This window comes from Melozone crissalis, unplaced genomic scaffold, assembly GCF_028551555.1.
Source record: "Melozone crissalis strain CALT ecotype California unplaced genomic scaffold, PUWL_Pcris_2 ptg000027l_1, whole genome shotgun sequence".
Taxonomy (NCBI): Eukaryota; Metazoa; Chordata; class Aves; order Passeriformes; family Passerellidae; genus Melozone; species Melozone crissalis.
Genome location: NW_026535805.1, coordinates 39,587,636 through 39,608,667, shown reverse-complemented (window position 1 = coordinate 39,608,667; position 21,032 = coordinate 39,587,636). Strand labels below are relative to the sequence as shown.

Sequence of the window (21,032 nt, the reverse complement as noted above, 5' to 3'; positions counted from 1 at the left end):
TCACTGCAAACAGCAGAGCAGGCAGACATTCTGTAGCTGCTGATCTTATTGGCTGCCCAGGTTTCTGCAGATAGGGCTTTATGCCTGAAATTTTCTTTGTGTAGATTTAAGTACCTGAGCACCACTGAAGACAATGTGACATCTCCCCTTGTAACATTAAGAATACATATAAATATTGCAGTGTCAGGGCCTGGCAGTGCAGTTAATTTCAGTTATCTGGTAAGAGCTAACTCAAAGTTGTTTACTGACTAAAGAATGAAGAAGTTTAGAGTGGCATTTTCACTCTTTGTACTGCTATGAATGCTCTGTATTTGCACAGGATTTCAGAGCAGCTTCTTTGCATACAGAGGAAAGTATGTGAACAGCTATCTAGCAAGAAGGAAAGAAATTGAAATACCTGGGGGAAAAATCCCAGTTAGAAAGGAAAAAGGAACAAACCAGAAATTCTTCTTTCATCTGCTGTGCTGATACATAAGCATCAACCTAACAATGAACCAGTGTTGCAACACAGCAAGGGTGCTGCAAGGGTGCAATACACATTGTAAGTGCAAATACCTTTAATAAAAGTTTCCAAGTTCCAATTATGTGACTGTTTCTGTTTACTACATATTTTCCTTAGCCTTTATAATCTGGTGAATGCAGTAGTTGTCTCAAGATTCATGGATTTTCTGACATGCTTCAAGCTAGCTACATGCAATAGAAATTATCAGGACCTATGTATCAGTCATTTTTGTATCCTAAACTGTATTTTGCAAATAGCCCATAAGAATATGCCATTCTGAGTATGATTTATAAATAATAAAGTAAATATTTACCTCCCATGCCTAATCACACTGGCATCTCAGCTAACCATGTACCATGACAGTGTTAAAATATTCTGAAATTATGTAATTGTGTTAATCTTACCTTTTCCTTTCCCTCGGGAGAAGTTCAGCATCATGGCTGCTAGTTATGTGGAGTAAATCCCAATGCACCTGAAAGTCATGCTGCAATTTCCATGTTGGCTTTTCAGGCACAGTGTCATAAATAAGTGATGGATACACAGGTCCTCCAGGATTATTCTTTTCATCTTGCCAGGTGTCAAGTGTCGCATCATTTTTTGCTCTTCTGACTCACAGTCTTACTTCATGTGGCCACCATCAGCTGTGCAGGTCAGGCTGGCTGAGAGGCAGCTCACTTTTACTGCTACTGTCTCAGTCCCCTTTAACATTCACATCTGATCTCTAATTTTTTTCAGTAATAGGAACAAAAAAAATTCAGCATCTGTTTTTACATTTGATTGTGGAAAATTCCTTACCCTGTGAGGTCTGGACAGTTTCTTTCCATCTGCCTGTAAGCAACATTATGTTGAAGTAATTACTTTTATACTTCATGGAGACTTCATAAGGCTCTTCTGTGGAGCTGTGCAGTTTTTCAGAAAGCACAGATGTGCCACTCACTGGGTAGTTTCCTTTTCTTTCCTGTTCTCTTGCTTGCTAGTCTATACTTCAGTCTTCTAACATTACTCCCATTGCCATTACTTCTAAATGCTTCTTATTCTTTTTGCTGCTTGTTTCTAATGCTTCCTACTTCTTTCTGTTCTATGTCTACTCTCCTTAGCATTTTTAAAGGCAAGCTCTCGATAAGAGCTACCTTCTGATTTGTTCTGATGAGTTATCCTGCTTTATAACAAAAAAATACCAGTGCCAGATGACCTTGTTTTGCAGACTTAGGTTTAGGCTTCCCAGTGCAGTTAGGGAGATAATTAATGGCATTTCCTAATCTAGATGGTACTGTTCAATGCTACTGTAAAAGAACATCAGCTTTGTCTGAACACTTTGACTTTACGTGAAATCTTTGTCTTGTTGGGAAAGTCCTTACGTGCTGTACTCGGTGTTTGTACACTGAAAAGGGCCCTGTTTTGTGCTGTGGCTTAGGAGGTTAGTGTTGATAATACAGAGGTGTTTTGGTTATTGCTGAGCAGGGCTCACACAGCATCAAGGTCTTTTCTGCCTCTCACCCCCCCACACCCACCACTGGGAGGGCTGGGGGTGCACAGGGTGTTGGGAGGGGACACAGCTGGGACAGCCAAGCCCAAGTGACCACAGAGATGTCCCACACCACACAGCATCATGGAAGGAGGAAGGGGGGATGTTTGGGGTGACAGTGCTTTTCTTCCCTAGTCACTGTTGCATGTGATGAAGCCGAGCTTTCCTGGGGATGGCTGAACACCTGCCTGCCTGTGGGAGCAGTGAACGAATGCCTTGTTCACTTTGCTTGTGGCGTGCCTTACGCTTTCCCTATTAAATTGTCTTCATCTCAGCCTACAAGTTTTCTCACTTTTACCCTTCCAGTTCTCTCCTGAAAGAGAGCAAGTGGCTCATGGGGCTTGGTTGCCAGCTGGGTCTAAACCACAGCACTAACCTAGAGCAATGCCTGAAGCTGGAAACAGCTGTGGATCCCTGTCTGGAAGAAGTGCAAGCTGGTACAAGATGTGTAAACACCACATTTTTACAATGGCAGAAACCTGCAGATGTCTTGTGAAGAGCTGAAGTGAAAAAAATGAATCATCTGGAAGTCTTACTGCTTCATCATATTTTATTTTTATTGTAAGACAATAGGCAACATTTCTTTTTCTAGTTCAGTAGTTATTTCACCTAATTCAGTAGTATTACGTAAGAAAATATGTTGTCATCTCTTCCTTCTTGATTGTTACAAGGTAGCTGATAAATTTCTGGTTTGCTGTATTTTTCCTGGTTCTTTGTAATGGGAAATTTCAAAGAAAAACAAATTCTTCTTTCCCATTTAGCTGAAGGGCACTGAAATCAAAATGCTATTTTCAGCATCACACTTAAAAATAACAAACTTCATACACAGCAGAGAAATTAAAAAATTTGTTTCATTTAAAGCATCAAGGCTCAACCTACATTTTCTTTTTTCCTAGTCCTCTCAGGGGTAAAGAACTGAGCAATAAATTTCTTGCATAATATGATATTTGTGAAGGACTAAAATATGTGGTATACTTTATTCAGTTGATTTTTCTATCACCCTGCCTTGCTAGAATTTATTGATATATTCTGATGATACATTTATATATTCTGTCCATGCATATATATTTGTTTCTATAGCCACATTCATAAATAGGTCTAGGCCAGTATTAAACTCCTTCTAGGCATTCATTTTATTTCCATTACATTTGTCTGTAAAACATTTTAAGATATCTGAAGAAAGAAGTGTACGTATTAACTTACTTAGAAGAAAAGTAACAATCTAGGTTTTTTAAATAATAGATACCACATTGCCCTAGATGTTTTATATTCACAAGTTGCTAAAGGAGATAGGGTAGAGAAAAATAAGTATCAGTGAACACATGAAGGCCCAGGTCAGCCATCACAGTATTGAATAAATGGTTCAATTAGAGATTCCCATTAGAACATAAAAACCGGTTGCACGTGTGGACCACAAGAGAAGAAGGAGATCTCCACACTGCACGGTTTTGGATCTGTAATATTGCCATCTGAATCCCTGCAGTAATCCAGATTTTCCTTGCCTTTTTCAGTCAGAGCCAGAGTAAAATGAACAGAAAGTGTACAAATATGATAGTGAATGTGCTAAGAAATATGCATCAGATAGACATGGAATGACAACTGTCTTGAAGAGTTTTCTGGCATTTTTTCATGTACTGGCATGACATTTAAAGATATGATGAAATAAAGAAATGTTACAGTGGGGAAGAAAATCTTTTGGTTCACCCTTACTGAAGTGAATAAATACTGTAGTAGACAAATTGCTAGTAATAAATACTGATATTATCAGACAGTTATTGCCTTAGCACATGAAATAAAGTAATAGTAGGAAATGCCATGTGTGTTCTCATCCAAAATAGAACTCTTGTCCCACACAAGAGAGAAAATAGTTTTCTCTGTATTTTATTTGTCTTAACTTTTACCTTCTCTTGTGCTTGAACCTCAGAGTCTGCTCTCTGAAACAGGTGTTGGAGCTTTCTCAAGAGCGAGCAGTAATTTGTCTTTGAAGCCTTCAATAAAACTAGTTGGAGGGATTTTCTGTGTCTTTTCTCTCTTGCTGCTCCACACAAAGCAGTAATGAGGAGACTGAAACTGTTTGATGATGGGCAGCGATGCTGAAAGCTTGTTGAGTCCCTTGGGCGGTGTTTTGTTATCCCAGAGCTACAGCAGGAACATGATGTCATGAGCATGGCCAAGAGAAGAACGTGATAGCTGCACTGGCTCTGAGTAGACAGGATAGGAGGCATCAAATCTCTGCAGGATTTTACAAGCCTTATGTGAATAATGAAACTGGAGGGAGGTATGAGTGGAGTGGACAGTAGGAAATTCAGGGTGAATAGATAGCTGAGAGATGCAGGGCATGTATCTCACTGTGTCTGCCCAAGGAGTTAAAATAGCTGTGCTGTTGTGGGCTTGAAGTCTCCTGCCACAGGGATTAAAGAAGGGAGAACCCACAGGATGGCACATGCAGTGGCTGAATGGTGCTTTGGGACGTGACATCAAATCCAGACAGAAGAGTACAGAGAAAAGTTTCTCCATATTGAATGGTGCTAAGAAACAGAGGCCAGTGTTGTACTGAAATGCTATATGTGCTGGCAGATAAATGAACCAAAAGAGAGCTGACAATATAAAGAATATAGTTATTGAGCAGAGCTATATTTACAGAGGACCTCAGCCAGGCCGAGGTTGGCAATAGAGATGTTGTTTACTGTTCAGACACTGGTCTGACAGGCTCAGCCTGTCCCCTGGCTAAGGACAGGTCCATTCCAGGCTATGCCCAGGGAAAGGAAAAAAAAAATAGCCAAAACACAAATTACTGATTGTATATATTTATTTTCACAAAATAATTACATTTTGCTGTAGTATATAATTGAGTATAGTCATTGAGCTTAGCATATGTGGTCATCTGAAATGCTTGACTTGTAACAAAGAGAACTTTTTTCCTATAAATAATATCAAAAGTTATATCTGAAACACATATATCAATCTTTGAGTTCAAAAATAAATCCAGACAGACCAAAGACAACATGAAACATAAAGCACCCTCCTCTAATGCGTTAAGCAAATGGAGTTTTTTTTCTAAGACAGAGCAGTGATACCAAGGTGTTCACTCCATCTCCTGCACGTAGCTGTTAAATTTTACATCTCTTTGAACACTATACCTAAAAATACTGATTCTATGAATATTTTAATTTATCCTTTACCTCAAAACACTGTTAACTTTTATCATTATAATTGTTATCTATTTGCTATAATGTCCACTTTTCTAGAGCCATATATTTTATAAAGCAAATTCTTAACAGAAGAAATAAATAATTAAAAGTTACTCCAATTCCAGAGATGCTTTGTGTCCAGAGGGGAAAAATATGTGTGCTCTAAGAGAAAAAAATTAGTTGCTTTGTATTGCATCTTGCTTAGTGGTGTTAGAATGATGGAATCCAAGTAAGAATTTAATTCTCCAATTCCTGAAGACAATCCTTCAGAATAAACATGAAATACTTCTGTGAAAGTGTTGAAGACATAAAAAACTCATATGGCTTCCATGGAGGTCAGATGTTTTTGTTGAAGAGAAGTCCAGTGAAAGGTACCAAGTGTAAAGATTTCTAGAGCAAAGTGTTTCTGAGCTGATAACTGCTGAAGGCTTGGAGAGGATGAGAATGAAGAATGATATGGGTTTGCTCTGTTCCTTCTCCTCTGTAGGCATCTGCTTGTGAACACTGCTGGAGATAGGACTTGGGGCCAGATGGATACAGCCACAGCCACTGCCTCCCCTTTCCTACCCTTCATATCTCTGAAACAACTGAAGTAAGGACTCTAGAAATACTTAACTAAGCCAGCAGCAGGTCTAGTCTTGTGTATTTAATGAGGCAAGAGTCCAGTTTGGAGAAAAAAATAGGTTGCAATAATATAATTAAAAATTGAATGTTATATGCAAGGAAGAAGTGTTAGAATCATGCAGGCTATCTCAGTACCTCTAATCTGAATTCAAAGTTTTGCACCTGTAATACTTTTGTTTGAATGTGGATCCTAATGCTTCATCTTTTAGGCTTGTGTGAATCAACTGGAAAATAAAATAATTCCATGTGGACATCACACAAGTGCCTGGGCAACCAAATAGAAGGCAAACTGGCTTTCCATTTGGATGGGTAGCTAGAAACCCTGTGTAGTGGATTTTAATGAATTATTTCTGCATGGAGTTGGGAAGAGAAGCAGCAGGCACACAAATGGCAAGGCAGCATTGTATGGTGTGAGCTACACACAAGCTCACACTGACTTTCTGCTTTGCCTTGACCTGGTACCTTCTGAGAGTATCTTCTGCTGGCCACTACCATCACTGCAACATCTGCTCATAAAACCCAGTGTGTGGGTCGTGCTCTCCCTGAGACTGGCACAGCAGGAGGACTTGAGAAGGAAGAATCTCGCTGAGGGGAGCCAGACAATCTATCTAGGGTTTTTGGAGGACCCTGCAAAGGAGCCATCCCTCTTACCCTCAGTCCACAAAGTGACCTGAGGCATTTTACCAGGGAATGCTGTGGACTTGTGGATTGTTCTAATGCTGAGAAAGGGAGGTTTGTTGTTTGCAGCAACCAGTACAACTGGGAAACATTTCAGCTCCCCTCAGAGGATTTCCCAGGGTGTGCTCCTGTTAGAAGTAAACTGGGCAATATCATGTTCCTCACCTCTCTGCCCTTGTTGTCACAAGGACTGTTCACAAAGTCCTTAACTGACAAAGTCTGTGAGTTATAGAGGAAAGCTGCTGCATAAACTCATCACATCAGGCCTGAAACAGCAGCCTGCCCCATATCATCCTTTGCACCCAGGGAGTAGCTACAAGAACAAAAACTCTTCTGTTTCTAGGGAAGTGACTTTTCTCCTTGTATTTCTAGTCACACTTTTACAGCCCACAACATTCATTCGGATCAATTTGATCAGAAGCATGGTAAAGAGCATTTTAACAAAGCAAGCTGTATACTGGACATTACTTTCCTGAATAATTCCTTGTCTTGGCAGCACAGCAAAATTACATCCTTATTATCCCAGACATTACAAGAGATAACCAAGAGATAGTTGCTGTTCTAAAGTGCCTGTAGTGCAAAAGTGAAAGCACAACACTGGAGGCAAAATAATGCAACTCTCATTTTATAGGTAGGAAAGAGTGGCACAGAAAAATTGGATGCCAATACTGCATTAAAATAGAGCCCACATCTCTAAGCTCCATCGATAGTACTTGACCCTCAAGACAACCTTTCCTGTTCTGCACCACTAAAGAGTGCTAAAACCATCTGATTTGCACAGTGGTATTTCAATCTCTCCCACAGTTGCAAATATTTTTTAAAGATGCAAGCTGGTGGGGAATCACATCCTTGTTGTGCAACAAATTGTCACATTTTCCATGTCTTGTGTTTTGGGTTTTTTTTAATCATGGAATCATGTGCTTATTAGTTCCCCTTGTACTGCAGCCTGTCTGCACTGAGAACAGTCACCAGGTGCTATGATAAAGAAGAAAGAACATCCCTAAGTTATTTTTATCTATCCACTGGGAAATATTAGTAATTTTTCAACTGTTAGATATTCATTCTTATTTGTCTTTCTGCATGTGCATCTCATGCTGAATGTTAATTTTTGTTGCTTTGTGAACTGATCTATGAACCCTTGTCCAAAATCTGAAACATTTGGAGGCATGGCCAGGTGAAAAGGGGTAATAAGCTAAAAGCTAGAGCACTATTCAGCTCACAAGCATCCCCATTGCCCTGCTGCACATTATTGCCTCTTCAGATGCACTGCCCTGGCTGCATGCATGGTGATCCTTAACCCAAGCCTGTTGTAATAATCTGGATATGTTTAAGCACTGGAAATCATGTGCCTTACCTCACCTGAATCACTCTGAGAGAACTGGGTTTCATGTGTGGTTACAGCAAAGCATGTGTTGAAAATGCTTCCTGCAATGCTGCCCCTGTCTCTGGTTCTCTGTGTGATTATTTTGAGGTAAGGGTAGGGAACAGCTTTGAAGGAAAGTCTGGGGTTTTTTTGGTGGGAGCTAGATCTATCCTAGTATTTAAGTTTATGGCATTCATCAGTGTTGACAAATTTCCCTGCAGTCCCCCAGCCCTCAGCAGCTGCATATACACACATGACACATGTATGTGGACATTGAACCCACTTTTCCCCCGGCCCTCTCTCACAAGGTATCCAGAGGCCTCTTTGCCCTCTCCTGCACTCCCCATCAGCAATGGGGTGCAGCTCAGCTGATGTGTCATTCCAACAGCACAGTAGATCTCTGTCCTAAGAGAGAAGCAGACTCCACTCATCTACTGCTGGAACCAGTAGAGGTAACAAGCCTGGGACTGGAGTTTCAAAGACAAAAACTGGAACAGGGGGAGGGGCTGTCATAGGTAAAGGTTTTGATGGAGTGAGGGACTCAAGAAGATGTAGAAGTAACCTCTTTCTTCTCCCAAGCCTTCTACAATGACACATTGCAATGCTTTAATGTAAGGAGGAAACGGCATGTGTAGAAAGGACATTTATCCTTCTGAGATCTCCTTTCTACATGAATTCCCACCCAATCCTCTGTCTAAACCTACAATCTTCCCTATTCCAGGACTGGCAGTCTTTCAACAAAGGAGGGGTGGGTTGTATTTTTCTTTCCCCTGTTAGCTATTAAGTGTGCCAATGGAAACTTGGCGGGAAGCTGAAGATGCTGCTTTTGCTTGTGGGGGGAGATCTCAGCTCTTGCTGAATTTGTGAACTGGCTCCATGGGGGCCAGAAGCAAATGTGTGTCTCTTTAAATGTGCCACTGTGCTCTGACTGACAAAATCTGCCATGTTCTGTGTGATAAAGCTCATCTGGCCCCATCATATCTTTCCTATTGCCCTCTGCACTCTGCAGCTTGGCTATAGTTGGGCAAGTGACCCTGGGAATTAAACTCCACAAAATAGCAGCCCCAGTACCCTGGCATACAACAGAAGGAGGCAGGCAGCTGGAAGAGTGTGGCCGGTGTGTGGCTGCAGTCATTCATTGTGTAAGACACCTTTCTTTTTTCTGTTTTTCCAAAACTGGTTGTTATAAAACAGAGAGGCCACACAGGGGACAAATATTCTCCAAAGAGATAAATACTAAGTATGTGCCTGGGACAGCAAATGTTGGGACTGACTTTCTCATAGACTCCTTGAATATCTAAACCTACAGGAATGCTGACATTTTTGGGGATAAGCCCGCCCCACCCTTCATAATTAGGGCAAAAGCCCTCTGTGAGTTGGCAACATCCCTGTGTTGCCAGATACTACTATGTGTCAAGTACCAAATTATCCAAGGACCCAGAGACATCTTGGTGTCAGTGGAAATTATGCAACATATACTTTGAAAACAAATTCTGAAGTTTAACAACAGATTAATTAGGCCATTTAACATATACTTAAATATCTTGCTAGATCAAAGTTGCACCGTATGTGCATTGCTATGTATGGGGACTTACTGTCATACGTGGATTTCTTCCTCTGTTTCCCCCAGGGAGCAGCTCTTTTGCGCACTTAAACGAGCTGGAAACAGTTGAAATTAAATCCCAGTATGTAACGTGAATCCTGTGTTTAGTGGGTTTGACTTTTAAAAATGTGAACACACACAGGCCCTGATGACTTCAATAGCATTTATGGGTGCTCGGTGATTTTATAAATGTCACACTATTTATAACATATTTCTGTGTCCTTTTTTAATATTCTCTGTTGGCCTATCCATTTTTCACTGTGGTATCTTTGATTGGTATAGTCACATTAGGATTTGCATGTATTTGAATAATTAAGAAAATACAAATTAAAAAAAAAAACAACAAATAAAAGTTATCTTTATTCTAGTCCCTGTTTTTCCGTTGCTCAACCACCAAAGATAACAACACCATTTCACCTTTGCTTTTTACATTCTATGAAAAATACTTTTTGTTTTGCAGAGTGTTATTAAACTTTCCACGTCCAATTATTTGCCCCTACAGTTTCCCCCCTAAGCTTTAGAAAATTGTTTCGGCTATATCCAAACTCATGCCCACTTCCTGGCTTCTTGGCCGCAAGCCATCAGTGAGAGCTCTGCTAAGAACCACTTTGAGGCTCTCCTTGAACCTCTTCTTCTTGCTGCTTCCTACAAAGAAGTAAACCAGGGGGTTGATGCTACTGTTAACGGTGGACAGAACAATGGTGACATGGTTCTGCTGGCTGAGCAAAGATGACCAGTGGTGGTAATTCAGAAGATACAGCAGCCTCATAGGCATGGCAAAGATGAGGAAGACAATGACTGTGGCCACAATGATGATGTAGAGCTTTGACGAATGAGGTCTCAGGGAGTTACGGCGAATCCTGATAACCAAGATCAGGCTGGACAGAATCATTAGAGGAATGAAGATCATGAAAGTCAGGATCCACGTGAAGATGAGCAGTGCTTGGCAATGGTTGCCGTCGTCAAATTGTTCCTTGGTTGAATCGTCTTTGCATGTTAAATATTCGGCCACTGTCATGAAAAAAGACAGAGTCCACAGAATGGCGCACACGATTGCCGATTGGTGCTGTGACCGGTGGCATCGGTACCAGATGGGGTAAACAATAGACAGACACCTCTCAATACTGATGGCTGTCAGGAGATAGAGACCAGTATTATAGCCAAGAAGGAAGACAATAGATAGTGTGGTGGTTACATAATAGTAAAAACCGTATGCGAATCCAAAACCAGCAATGTACTCAATTGACAGAATAAACGTACAAAGCAGTAAGGATATATCAGCAATGGACAAGTGTGTGATGTACGCAGTGAATGGGTTTCTTTTGATCTGGAAGCAGAGGCACCAGAGGACAATTCCATTTTCACAAAAACCCAGGAAGGAGATGATCATAATTACCCAAAGTGGGGTCAATATCTCCCAGACCCTTTCCTGTGTAGAAATGTTTCTGTGCATTGAGATGTTCTCTGTGCCTTCGCTGGGATGAAACGTTATGTTTGACTCATCCATGGGGAAAGCTCAAGTTTGGATAGCACAGCTCTTCCTTCTGTAAATATGTATAAAAATACACTGTGAGCATTGTGTGCTCCTCCCCTCCCCCTTTTCCTTCTGTTTTGTGGACCCTCAACTTCTGGTCATACATGAAAGCCTTGAGAAAAGGCACACCAGCTTTGATATACTGATGCTAGCTAAAACCCAATTAGAACTGCTCTTGGCAATGTTAAAGGTCACTAAGCCCATCATGCCAGCAGAAATCCCAAGCTGCCTTCTCCAGGGGGCTCAGCCTGTGAGTGCTAAACCACAGCTAAAGAGAGTCTCTTAAAGAGCTCTTGGACAAGCAATGTCCCCATCACATTGCACAGTTTCATTATATAGTCGTGACAAATGGCATCGGTAGCTCTTGTTAGAGCCCTAGATTGTTCCCAGAGAGGTCTCTTCAGTTCCTATTGAAGTTAATGGCATTTATTTTAAGTTAAACTTATGCATTTCAAGTGAACTTGGCTAAAAAAAAAAACATTGATACCAACATCAGTTTTCCAGAAAGGAATTTAATTAAGTAAAAATAATTTGTAGTTATTCAGCAGTGTATTTCCTCCAAGTACAGAGGTGGAGGGAAGGCAAAATGGCACTGTTTTGAGAGAGCAATTTCTTACCTGCTTTAAGTGCCATTTATCACAGCATAACAAAATTTAAACATGTTCACACACTCTAAACACTTAACATGACTACAGGTATCTTGCAAACATTATCCATCTAACCCATCACAAGGAGATGTTCATCACATCATGTTCATCATCATCATCATCATCACCACAATCTGTTCAGTTTCCCTGCCATTGTTATAATGGTTTTAACTGTTGTTTTGCTGAGTTATAGGGTAACTTCTTTTATCTCATAACAGAGAGTTGGTAGCATTGGCTTCTGCTGATTTTCATACAAATATTTCATACCCCATTCCCTGTTAACTTCCCAGCTGCCCTGTGATGATACAGTCACATTCAGGACACTTTTGGATTTACTGATGTTAACAGGGATTAACTGCTGACAATAAGCTTGCCTAGCTGACTTGGTTCATCCAGATAAGTTACCTTGTTCATTAACGTGCCACAATAAGAATTTACCCATACTGTCAAGTAGTTAAGAACATCAAATGCAAGGTAAAGAAGTTTTACTGGAGCAATGATTATTTAAAGAGAGCCATTCACCCCAGCCATAGTTTTTCTCTCATGACCTTTGCATTTCCTGATTTTAAAACAGCTCCTTAAGACAAGGGTATCACAGTCTAAGAATGAGCATTCTGTAAACAACCTGGGAAGCGTCAGGCCTTGCTGGCATTTAAACCTGTGCAAAAACATTAATGATGATCCCACCTGTATGCTGACCATGTTACCACCTGAGACAGTTGAAGACAACAAACAACATGGCTGGAGATGTGGTAGGGGAGAGTGAATGCAACAAGTGAATGCAGTGACCAGAATGAGTGGCAAGCCTCCCAAAAGCAGTGCTCTGCAAAAATTGCAGAGGAAAGGTGCTCAAGCAGTGTGCTGCTGGAAGTCCAGTAAAAGTTCACAGTAAAAAAAAAAGGAGAGGAGAATCTACTTCAAGAGTTAAAACAAATAGGAAAGGAAAAAGAGAATTAAAAGATTCAAGTATGAAAAAGCAACAGAGTATGAAAATATTCAAGCAAGTTCTGGATTTGTATCACTTTAGGAAAGGAGTTTTCTCTCTGGAGAGTAAAACAAAGAGGAAAAAGTTCTTGACTTACTAAGGTCATTCCCACATGATAGCATTCAGAGATGAGGATGGAAAGAATCCTCTTCTTCCAGATACATCCATGGTTTGTCCAGATTTCCCTGAGGCTGTTGAAGAACTTCCTTGAAGAAGCTGAAGCTCACCTTCTCCAACCATTTGCCTTTGGTAAGAGGGGGAGCAAACAGTGACTCTGACCATGACTCAAAAAGAAGTGTGCAGTCCTCCCATTGCTCCAAAAGTCTGAGGCATGCCAAATAAAAGGTCCCAGGCTCATCATCTGAGGCTGAGCTTCAAATGGCATCACTCAGTAGCTGGCAACCCATCTAGCTGAAAGCCTGGGATTTAACTCTTGTGGGAACTGAAGGGCAGTATATGGAAAGTTGTCCTGAGCTGCTACAATACCAAGAGACTTGGTTTAAACAAACAAACATTAAGGGAGTAGAAAATCTATTTGGGGATGTTAAGATCCAAAGAAAAAAATCTCAATTTAGAACTGTGCCACCACATGCCATCTAAAAAAAAAGTCAATTTGCAAATTTGTTTCACATTTTTTGATATGAGAAAACAAGAAAGTGAGAAGGAGGAAAGGAAAGGAAAGGAAAGGAAAGGAAAGGAAAGGAAAGGAAAGGAAAGGAAAGGAAAGGAAAGGAAAGGAAAGGAAAGGAAAGGAAAGGGTCACAGAGCAAAGTAAATAGTCCATCATTGTGTTAGTCTCATACATCCATTCCTCTAGGTAAAATCTATATCTTGAGATTATTCTTTACAAAAACCCAAAAAAACCAATCAAACACAAAAATCTTTTCATGAGATTTAAACAGTTTCCCCTGAAAAGTTCAAACAAAACTAGGAGCTTGAAAAGTCTCCTGAGGATAGCCCCTGCTTTTGTCCCAAGTATTAGGTTGTTTTTACATTCAGATATTAGCAGAACAAACATTCTTAGCCAAATAAGGAGAGAGTTTGCTTGGTCTTCTCCTTTAAATGTTTCACTAAAACTACCAAATCCCCAAATGGGAAGAGCAACTAACTAATGCGAGAAATAAATGACCCCAAAGGGAGGGTCAGAATAAAGTTAGGAAGGGAACAGAGTGAAATAAAACAACTTTTAACTGTTTTTCGTTGGCTTAAGTTGTAACCTACCTTACATTCAACACCTATGGGACCAAAATTTTCAAGCTACCTCTGAAACAGGAAAAAACCTGCTCCTTTCCCCAAAAAGGAAATATGCATACAAGTAATGAGAGAGTAATCACAGGAATATGTTAACATGTCAAGATTGACCAGGTACTTGTGTTTGCAGCCCACTGCAGTCCAAAGTTGGAAATGCCCTAGCTTCCCAGTCTCCCAGAGGCAGCTGGATTGTGAGATCTGCTCAGGCACACAGCCCCTCCTGCAAGACTCATCCCTGCAGTACCCTCAGTCACCATCCACATGGCCAGGGCACCAGAGTGAGACCTGGTCTTGAGGGGAATGGATCAAACACACCTTATCCTTGGTGATTTTGGGAGTAAGAGGAAGGTTGAATAGCAGTCTTTATATCAGATGCTGCCAAGAGTTGGAGCAGCTATTTCTGAATTGGTTTAAATACTCAGGTATGAACAAGGAGGCTACAATAGCACAATGTAGAGAACTTGAACTGATTTTGGGACTAGAAATTGGTACTGACAGTAAAGACATGATGGGCAATATGGAAACTCTTGTAATTTTGATCTAAATGGAATATACAGCAATATGCCACATGAATGATAATTTATCCTAAAATCTTTCTCTCTGACACTAACTTGGTGGGACAGAGCAGCTTTGCAGTGGATGTAAACTGAACGGATTACACTTGCAAGTATCCTGTATGTAGGAAGCTAGTAGTGTTACCTTTTATAATTTTTCTTAGAGTCTTTGAATAATTTCATATTCTCCCATCTCCAGTTCCTGGAAACAGAAGGCAACCTTAACTTCCAATTCATTCATTAAACACAACCCAACAACCTAGGATTTATAAACCAGATTAGAGGGGTTTATGTGGTTGGTACAGGTGGTAAAAAAGCCTCTGTGCACCCAGGGGTCAGGTCTCCCACTTTATACTTACATGAGCCATTACCAAAACCCTTCATGGATGAGCTTTGGTAGTACTTTCAGGAAGTGCAGTTTTTCCTGATGGTCATTCAGTCATTACCGCTTTCCAGCTGGAATTCGTTCCTTAATTATTCAGCTCTAACAAAGGGTAGGAGTTGGGCTTATGTTTCAGAGTGTGGACTGAAGGTCTGGGTGCAAACCATTAACAGAGAGCTGAAGGGCACACTGAGAAACAGGGGTTGTAAGAGGGCCAAAAACTCAACAGGGGGTTTTAGAGTGCAAACAGAGTACTATGGGACACACTGAGAACAAGATGGAGAGGGACTTCTTACAAGCGCATGTAGTGACAGGACAAAAGGAAATGGCTTTGAACTGAAAGAGAGTGGGTTTAGATCAGATATTAGGAAAACATTCTTTACTGTGAGGGTGGTGAGGCACTGGAATGAGTTTCCCAGAGAAGCTGTGGATGCCCAAGCCTGGAAGTGTTTCAGACCAGGCTGGCCAGGGCTCTGAGCAACCTGATCTACTGGAAGGTCTCCCTCCAGTAGATGGGGAGAGAGATGGGAGCTGGGTGATCTTTAAGGTCCCTTCCAATACAAACCATACCGTGACTCTACAAAATGCATGGATCCTAAGAGTTTTAAGATCCCTTAAGTCTCGCAGAGACTGGAAGAGCCATGATAACTTATGGATGCTCCTCAGTAGGTGATGTGAGAGTGTCATTAAAGTAGGAGTTAAGTGTGGAGTAATCTTAAGAATTAAGGTTAACCTAAAATTCACCACAGAACTTGCTGGACATCTTTTATCCCACTCCTACCAGCCATGACCCTAGCATATACCAGTTCCCTAAAGGGTGGTAACTGATGGATTGTTTTATAGGCAACAGGCATGAAAGCTGGCTTTAGCACTGCTTTCTGCAAAACAAGGTGAAAATATATGTCACCAGCAAGCTTTGAAGCCAACACAGGTCATCTGATAACAGCTAAAAGTAAGGTTATGGTAGGAGTTAAAATACAAGAAAACATAAGACAAAGATGGCTAAGTCTGGAATTGGTGTGAGGCTGAAGACTTCTTGGTGGCTGCTCAGTTGCTGTAAGGCCAATTGTAAAATCCTATTAGTGGCAATAACAGGATTGTGTTTTCATGAGAACAGTATGGAATAGCAGGCTCTGAATCAAGGGTTGCTGCTTAATCCTGTAATCCTACTGAGAAATTTTGACAGCTAATGTTGGTTGAGGTGAATTAATCGTATTATTTTGTGGGTGGTTAAGACCCACCACATTATGTTTATGAAAGTGGATTTAGGGCCTGAAAGCCAAGTCTACTGTGAGAAACAGGGAAGAACCTTACCTGAAGAAAGAATAAAGCATGGTGAGAGATGGGGTGGTTTATAGTTGGTATTGGGACTGTACAGGTTCCTAAAATAGTTTTGTCAAGGCTGTTTTCAGATTACTTATCTATTCCTTGTCACAGATATTTTTGAATGATTCATGAATTTTAGGCTCTGCTCTGAAAATGCTGATGAGAAAAGGGTAATTAATAGCAGAAAAAAAGGTAGGGCCAGCAAGCCCCAAGCTGGTGAGCAGATCTCTGGGAGAAAAGTGAAGTTTCTGGCCATTACTGTGGTGGTGTTGCCCAGGCTGGTGGAAGGTTAGAGGACTTGTTTATGTGTTAACTTTATGGACTGACTGTCTCATGAGCAAGGGAGGATTTGGAGATGTTCCTGCTCCTGACTTGAGCCGCACCTTCATTTTTCTGACCGGCAAAGCTCTGGGTGGCAAGCCAGGGCTCGGCACTCAGGGGTGATGCCAGCAGCAGCCAGAGCAGAGCTCCAGCTCAGCAGCCTCGGGGCAGGGTGTGTGCTGCTCACCAACGTGGCTGCTGAATTTTGAGGGGACACAGCTGGCTCCACTCCCCACAGCCAGAGGGGAAATCAGCCAGTTTGGCTATGGAAGCTGTACTGACCTATTCACACAATAGCAGATGTCCGTGTTTACCCACCTGGGTGGCAGCACACGTGGTGCTCTGGATCTGAGCTCATGCCCCTGTGTCACGTCACAGCTGGTGAGAAAGCAGCCAGAGTAAATTGCAGGGAGTTTCCCAAATCAGAGAGAATATCATAACAAGTGAGGAGCTCTTGGTGTGGCTGTGAGCTGGGGAAAATGAATACAAAATAATTGTATATACAAAATAATATAATAATAATACTATAATAATAATATAATACAAAATAATTGTTTCCTAATGCCCATCTTTATCCCCTGTATCCTTGGGTTCCAGAGGCCCCCCAGCTGTCTGCAGACCTGCCTTCAGCCATAACATGAATAGCAGGTGGCTGTTCTTCCCTTGAAGACATTGCAGTCTGTCCCCAGTGGAAATCTACCCCTGCTAAAATCATTCTCAGACTTATTTCCCCCTTGTTCTGGTCACTGATGGCACAAATGCTTGCTCCAAACCCAGGGGCATCACGCATCAAAAGAGAAGATGCCCTGCACCTGTCTGCTGGCAGCCCAATAGCAACCAAGCATGAGCGCCACCGCTGCTGTGCAGTGCAAGACAATACAGGAAAAAGCATTTTCTCTCTACATTTTCATTTTGTATATGCAAAACAATGCAGGAAACCACTGGGGAGACAATTGGGTAAGAATGGCAGCAATAACCTGGCGTGTATGATTAGTACAGGCGGTTTAAACCACTCTAGCTTCAGTTGTGCAAAGAAGAAGTTGCAGTTAGAAAATGTGACTGAGGCATGATAGAGATGAGTCAGAGCTTCCCATGATAAAATGCTGGAAGGAAAGCTCTGAATGCTGATTAGCCAGTAGTGCATATAGAGTAAGATATTTTGTATTATTGATCAAGTTAATGAAAGAAGGGTCTGATACCATGGTGCTCTCTCTTTCAACACATGTTGTTTCTGGATGTTCCCAGCAACATATATCCAAATTCTTCTCGAAAAAGTGTTGCTTTTCAGACTGAGTTGTGTCTGTCAAGTGCCCACCCTTGTAAGAAAGATCACCCTGAAATAATATTTAATCTTGAATGTACTAATCTGTCTCTTGTCTTTTAATCTGCATCACGTATTTATCATTTGCATGCATTTCCAGCCTTCCATAAATTAGCCATTATTCTTTATTTGCCCTCAGTACTGCAGGAGTAGGTGGTTAAGGAAGATGCTTGATGCATGGTACTGTGAAACCTGTGTCTCTTGTGGTCAGTTCACTGAACACTCAGGATTTTTCACCTGAAGTCTGATGGCTCACCTGTCTCCTTGTTCTCTGCACAAGAGAAATTGCTATACTGCTGAGGATTCCTCGTACTGGAAAATTGTTTAAAAGGATGATAACTGGTGTATGGAGGCACAAGGAGTTTAAAAAAATATATAGATGACACAGGAATTGTTAACAGTCCTTTCTGGACACTCTTTGGAATCAGCCAGGATAGGCTGTGACTCCTTAGGGCAACATCTTTGCAAGTCATCTAATGACATGCTGAAAATGGAACAACTGTGTATGACTGTAGTTAGATAATAAGCAGCAAACAACAAGAGCTTTATAATGACAAGCCTGAATGAGGTGTGTATTACTATGTTGGTGGGGCTTAAAAAAGGAATTTCCACCAGAACTGTAAAAGTCTGGTCTAAAGGTCCATGAATTAATTCATTATTTTAAAAATCAAAATTTCCGTGTTGTGATGGGGGTGTGTATATCACATTGTGGTTTTGCAGGGAAACTGTAGCCCAGTTTTCTCATGTCTCATTTCTCCTTTTTGAACAGAACCTCCCACAGTGCACCATGGAATATGACTTTGTATTACAATTCTCTTTTCTCTTGGTCTCCAGCTGGGAGCATGACTAATAGAGAAGAACCAGAGCACAGTGCATCAAAATATCATTGCAGAAGGAAAATATTTCCTCCTGCTTTAGGATTTTTCCCAAATGCTGAATTTTTAAATGAAGACTCTAAAATGAAGAAGCTAAACATTTTCCTTTGAGTAAAGTTCTTCTATTATTTCTAAATTGCCTCTAATACCCGTCTCTTTCCAAAGACAAAACATAGACTCTGAGATAATTTTTATTTTTCAAGGTGATGTATCTTGAACACAAGTGCAAAACAAGCTCATGCAGTGGGTTTACTGCATGAAGTCAGAAGGTCGCTGAATGAAAACACTGAACTGTCTCTTCTCTCAAGTGTGCATATACACATGGGGTGGGTCTAGAGTCCTAAAATATAAAAAGGGCCACTATATTTTCTAAAAAATGAAATTGTTAAGGTGTAGCAAGAGTACAGGACAATGACTCTGAGGGTAGAAATCATGAGGCCTGGGATTACTCTGTTTCAGACTGCCTCAACATCATCAAAATTCCTCCTCTGCAAAATGGGAGTAGCATGGGAGCACTGGGAGGCCAGCTTCAAATCTGTGAGACACTTATCTAACACAGTAATAGAAATACTAAAAATACAAGGAATTTACCGACTGCTTCAACCTCACGAGAACAATAAGAAATTAGTTTGAGCCTCTTACAGGAAAAACAAGGGATCTTGGCTTTTTCTTTACATATTTTCACCTTTTTCAACTTTCACTTTATACCTTTGACAGAAATGGGACTAGATGCTAAGCTGTGGTAGTCATCACATAGAAATCCATGTCATTAAACCACATCATAATTCAGGCCCTGAACTATGGAAGGATAGACTGTAAGAGAATAGTGCAGAAGGCAATCACACCCCTGAGGAGTTGCAGCTGCACTAATCACCAAAGATTAGGAACGGGCCTGCCCTTAACAGGCCACAGCTGGGTCCAATAAGAAGACGAGTGCTACAAAAGGGTGGGTTAGCTGGGTGAGGAGAGGGTTGGAGTTTGTTGGTTGTGCTGTGAAGAAGGAATCAGTGCTGTGAGGAGCTGCACGTGAGAAATCACTGAGAAAGTACGGGAACTTTTGCAATAAAGTGCCAACACTGCACATGAAAAAAGGCTGTTCTTGAGGACTTTGAGTTCAGGATTTCTGTCTCCTACAGTGATGTAGTAGTACAGCTTGCCAAAGTTCCAGCATAAACACCTATATTGCTCAGGTCATCAGTTTGCTTTCAGAAACAGCATTGACTTGTCCTCTTTTATTCATAGTTTGATTTGGTAACAAAGTATTTGCCCTGCGGAGTTGAGATAACAGTACATAAGCTGTGTTGTGGACAACAACCAACTGAATTGCAGCTGGAGATAAAGAACCTGAAATTCTGTGGTTTTAGGCATTCCATTTCTTCCTCCTGGATTAAAACATAGATTTCCTTCTTCCTCTGAGCTGGAGGGATTAAAGACATCACTGTTTTCTCTTTCCTTAACAGCGACTACAGCAACTAAAATATGTTGAGTCAACTGAAGTTTCCACTTTCTTTATTTAATAGAAAATATTTTCCTTGACTTTAGATGTTCCAGGGACTACTGCTGCCTCTATTTCCTGCTGAATACATTTCTCAGAACTACATTTTTTATTCCTGGTCATACTTTGCCTTTACCTTTTGATGGCAAGCACCCATGATTTTCCTTGCCCCATGAGCAGCACACCAGCATCTCGTGTGGCTCTGAGCCATGAAGTAAGTGTTGCTGATCACAGTGGAGGCAGATGCAGGTGGGGCTCCAGGGCATGTCCCAGGGGGGCAGCCGTGTCTGCTGGTGCACCCACAGTGGGATGGGGTGGGCCTGATACAGCTGTGCAGTGTAGAAATGTTCAGGTTACTGGCAGCCCCCATGTCACCACATTTCTCTTCACAGAGAAAAGCAAGGCACAATTCTTCCCAAGAATGTTTCTGGGTTTCACGTTCTCTGAACCTCAGAGAAAGAAAAAACAGTTCTTATCTCAGTTACTGCTCCTGTGTTTGCTCACAAGTGGAGTGGATCATGGAAGACTGTTTACCTGAAGGGAATTGATAATTGGATTCTGGTGTGAGCGTTTTGGTTCACTGGCCAATTGAATCCGTGTGTGTCGGGACTGTTGGCTGACAGTCACGAGATGCTGGGCAGTGGAGTGCAGCTCAGTGCTTGGCAGAGTCAGTTTAGATGTAATGTAATATAGTATAGAATAATATAGTAATTAATTAGCCTTCTGATAAGATGGAGTCCTCCTCATCATTTCTCACCTTTGTTGGGGGTGAAAATATCACCTATACCCCCAGGGCAACACAGTCTCACGGGACGTAGCCCTGGCAACAAAGCACTTTGACTGCACTTTCACTGC

General features: G+C 41.2%; 1 protein-coding gene across 1 annotated transcript; it reads right to left on the bottom strand.

Moving 5' to 3' along the window:
- Positions 1-10,003: 10,003 nt before the first annotated feature.
- On the bottom strand, positions 10,004-10,993 carry MAS1 (MAS1 proto-oncogene, G protein-coupled receptor). Its single transcript, XM_054280488.1, has one exon. It carries the CDS (start codon positions 10,991-10,993, stop codon positions 10,004-10,006), a length of 990 nt encoding a protein of 329 aa, XP_054136463.1.
- Between the last annotated feature and the right edge of the window lie 10,039 nt (positions 10,994-21,032).

What these genes read in the sequence shown, in the direction of transcription:
- MAS1 (XM_054280488.1), bottom strand. Translation starts at nt 10,993, where the DNA reads ATGGATGAGTCAAACATAACGTTTCATCCCAGCGAAGGCACAGAGAAC.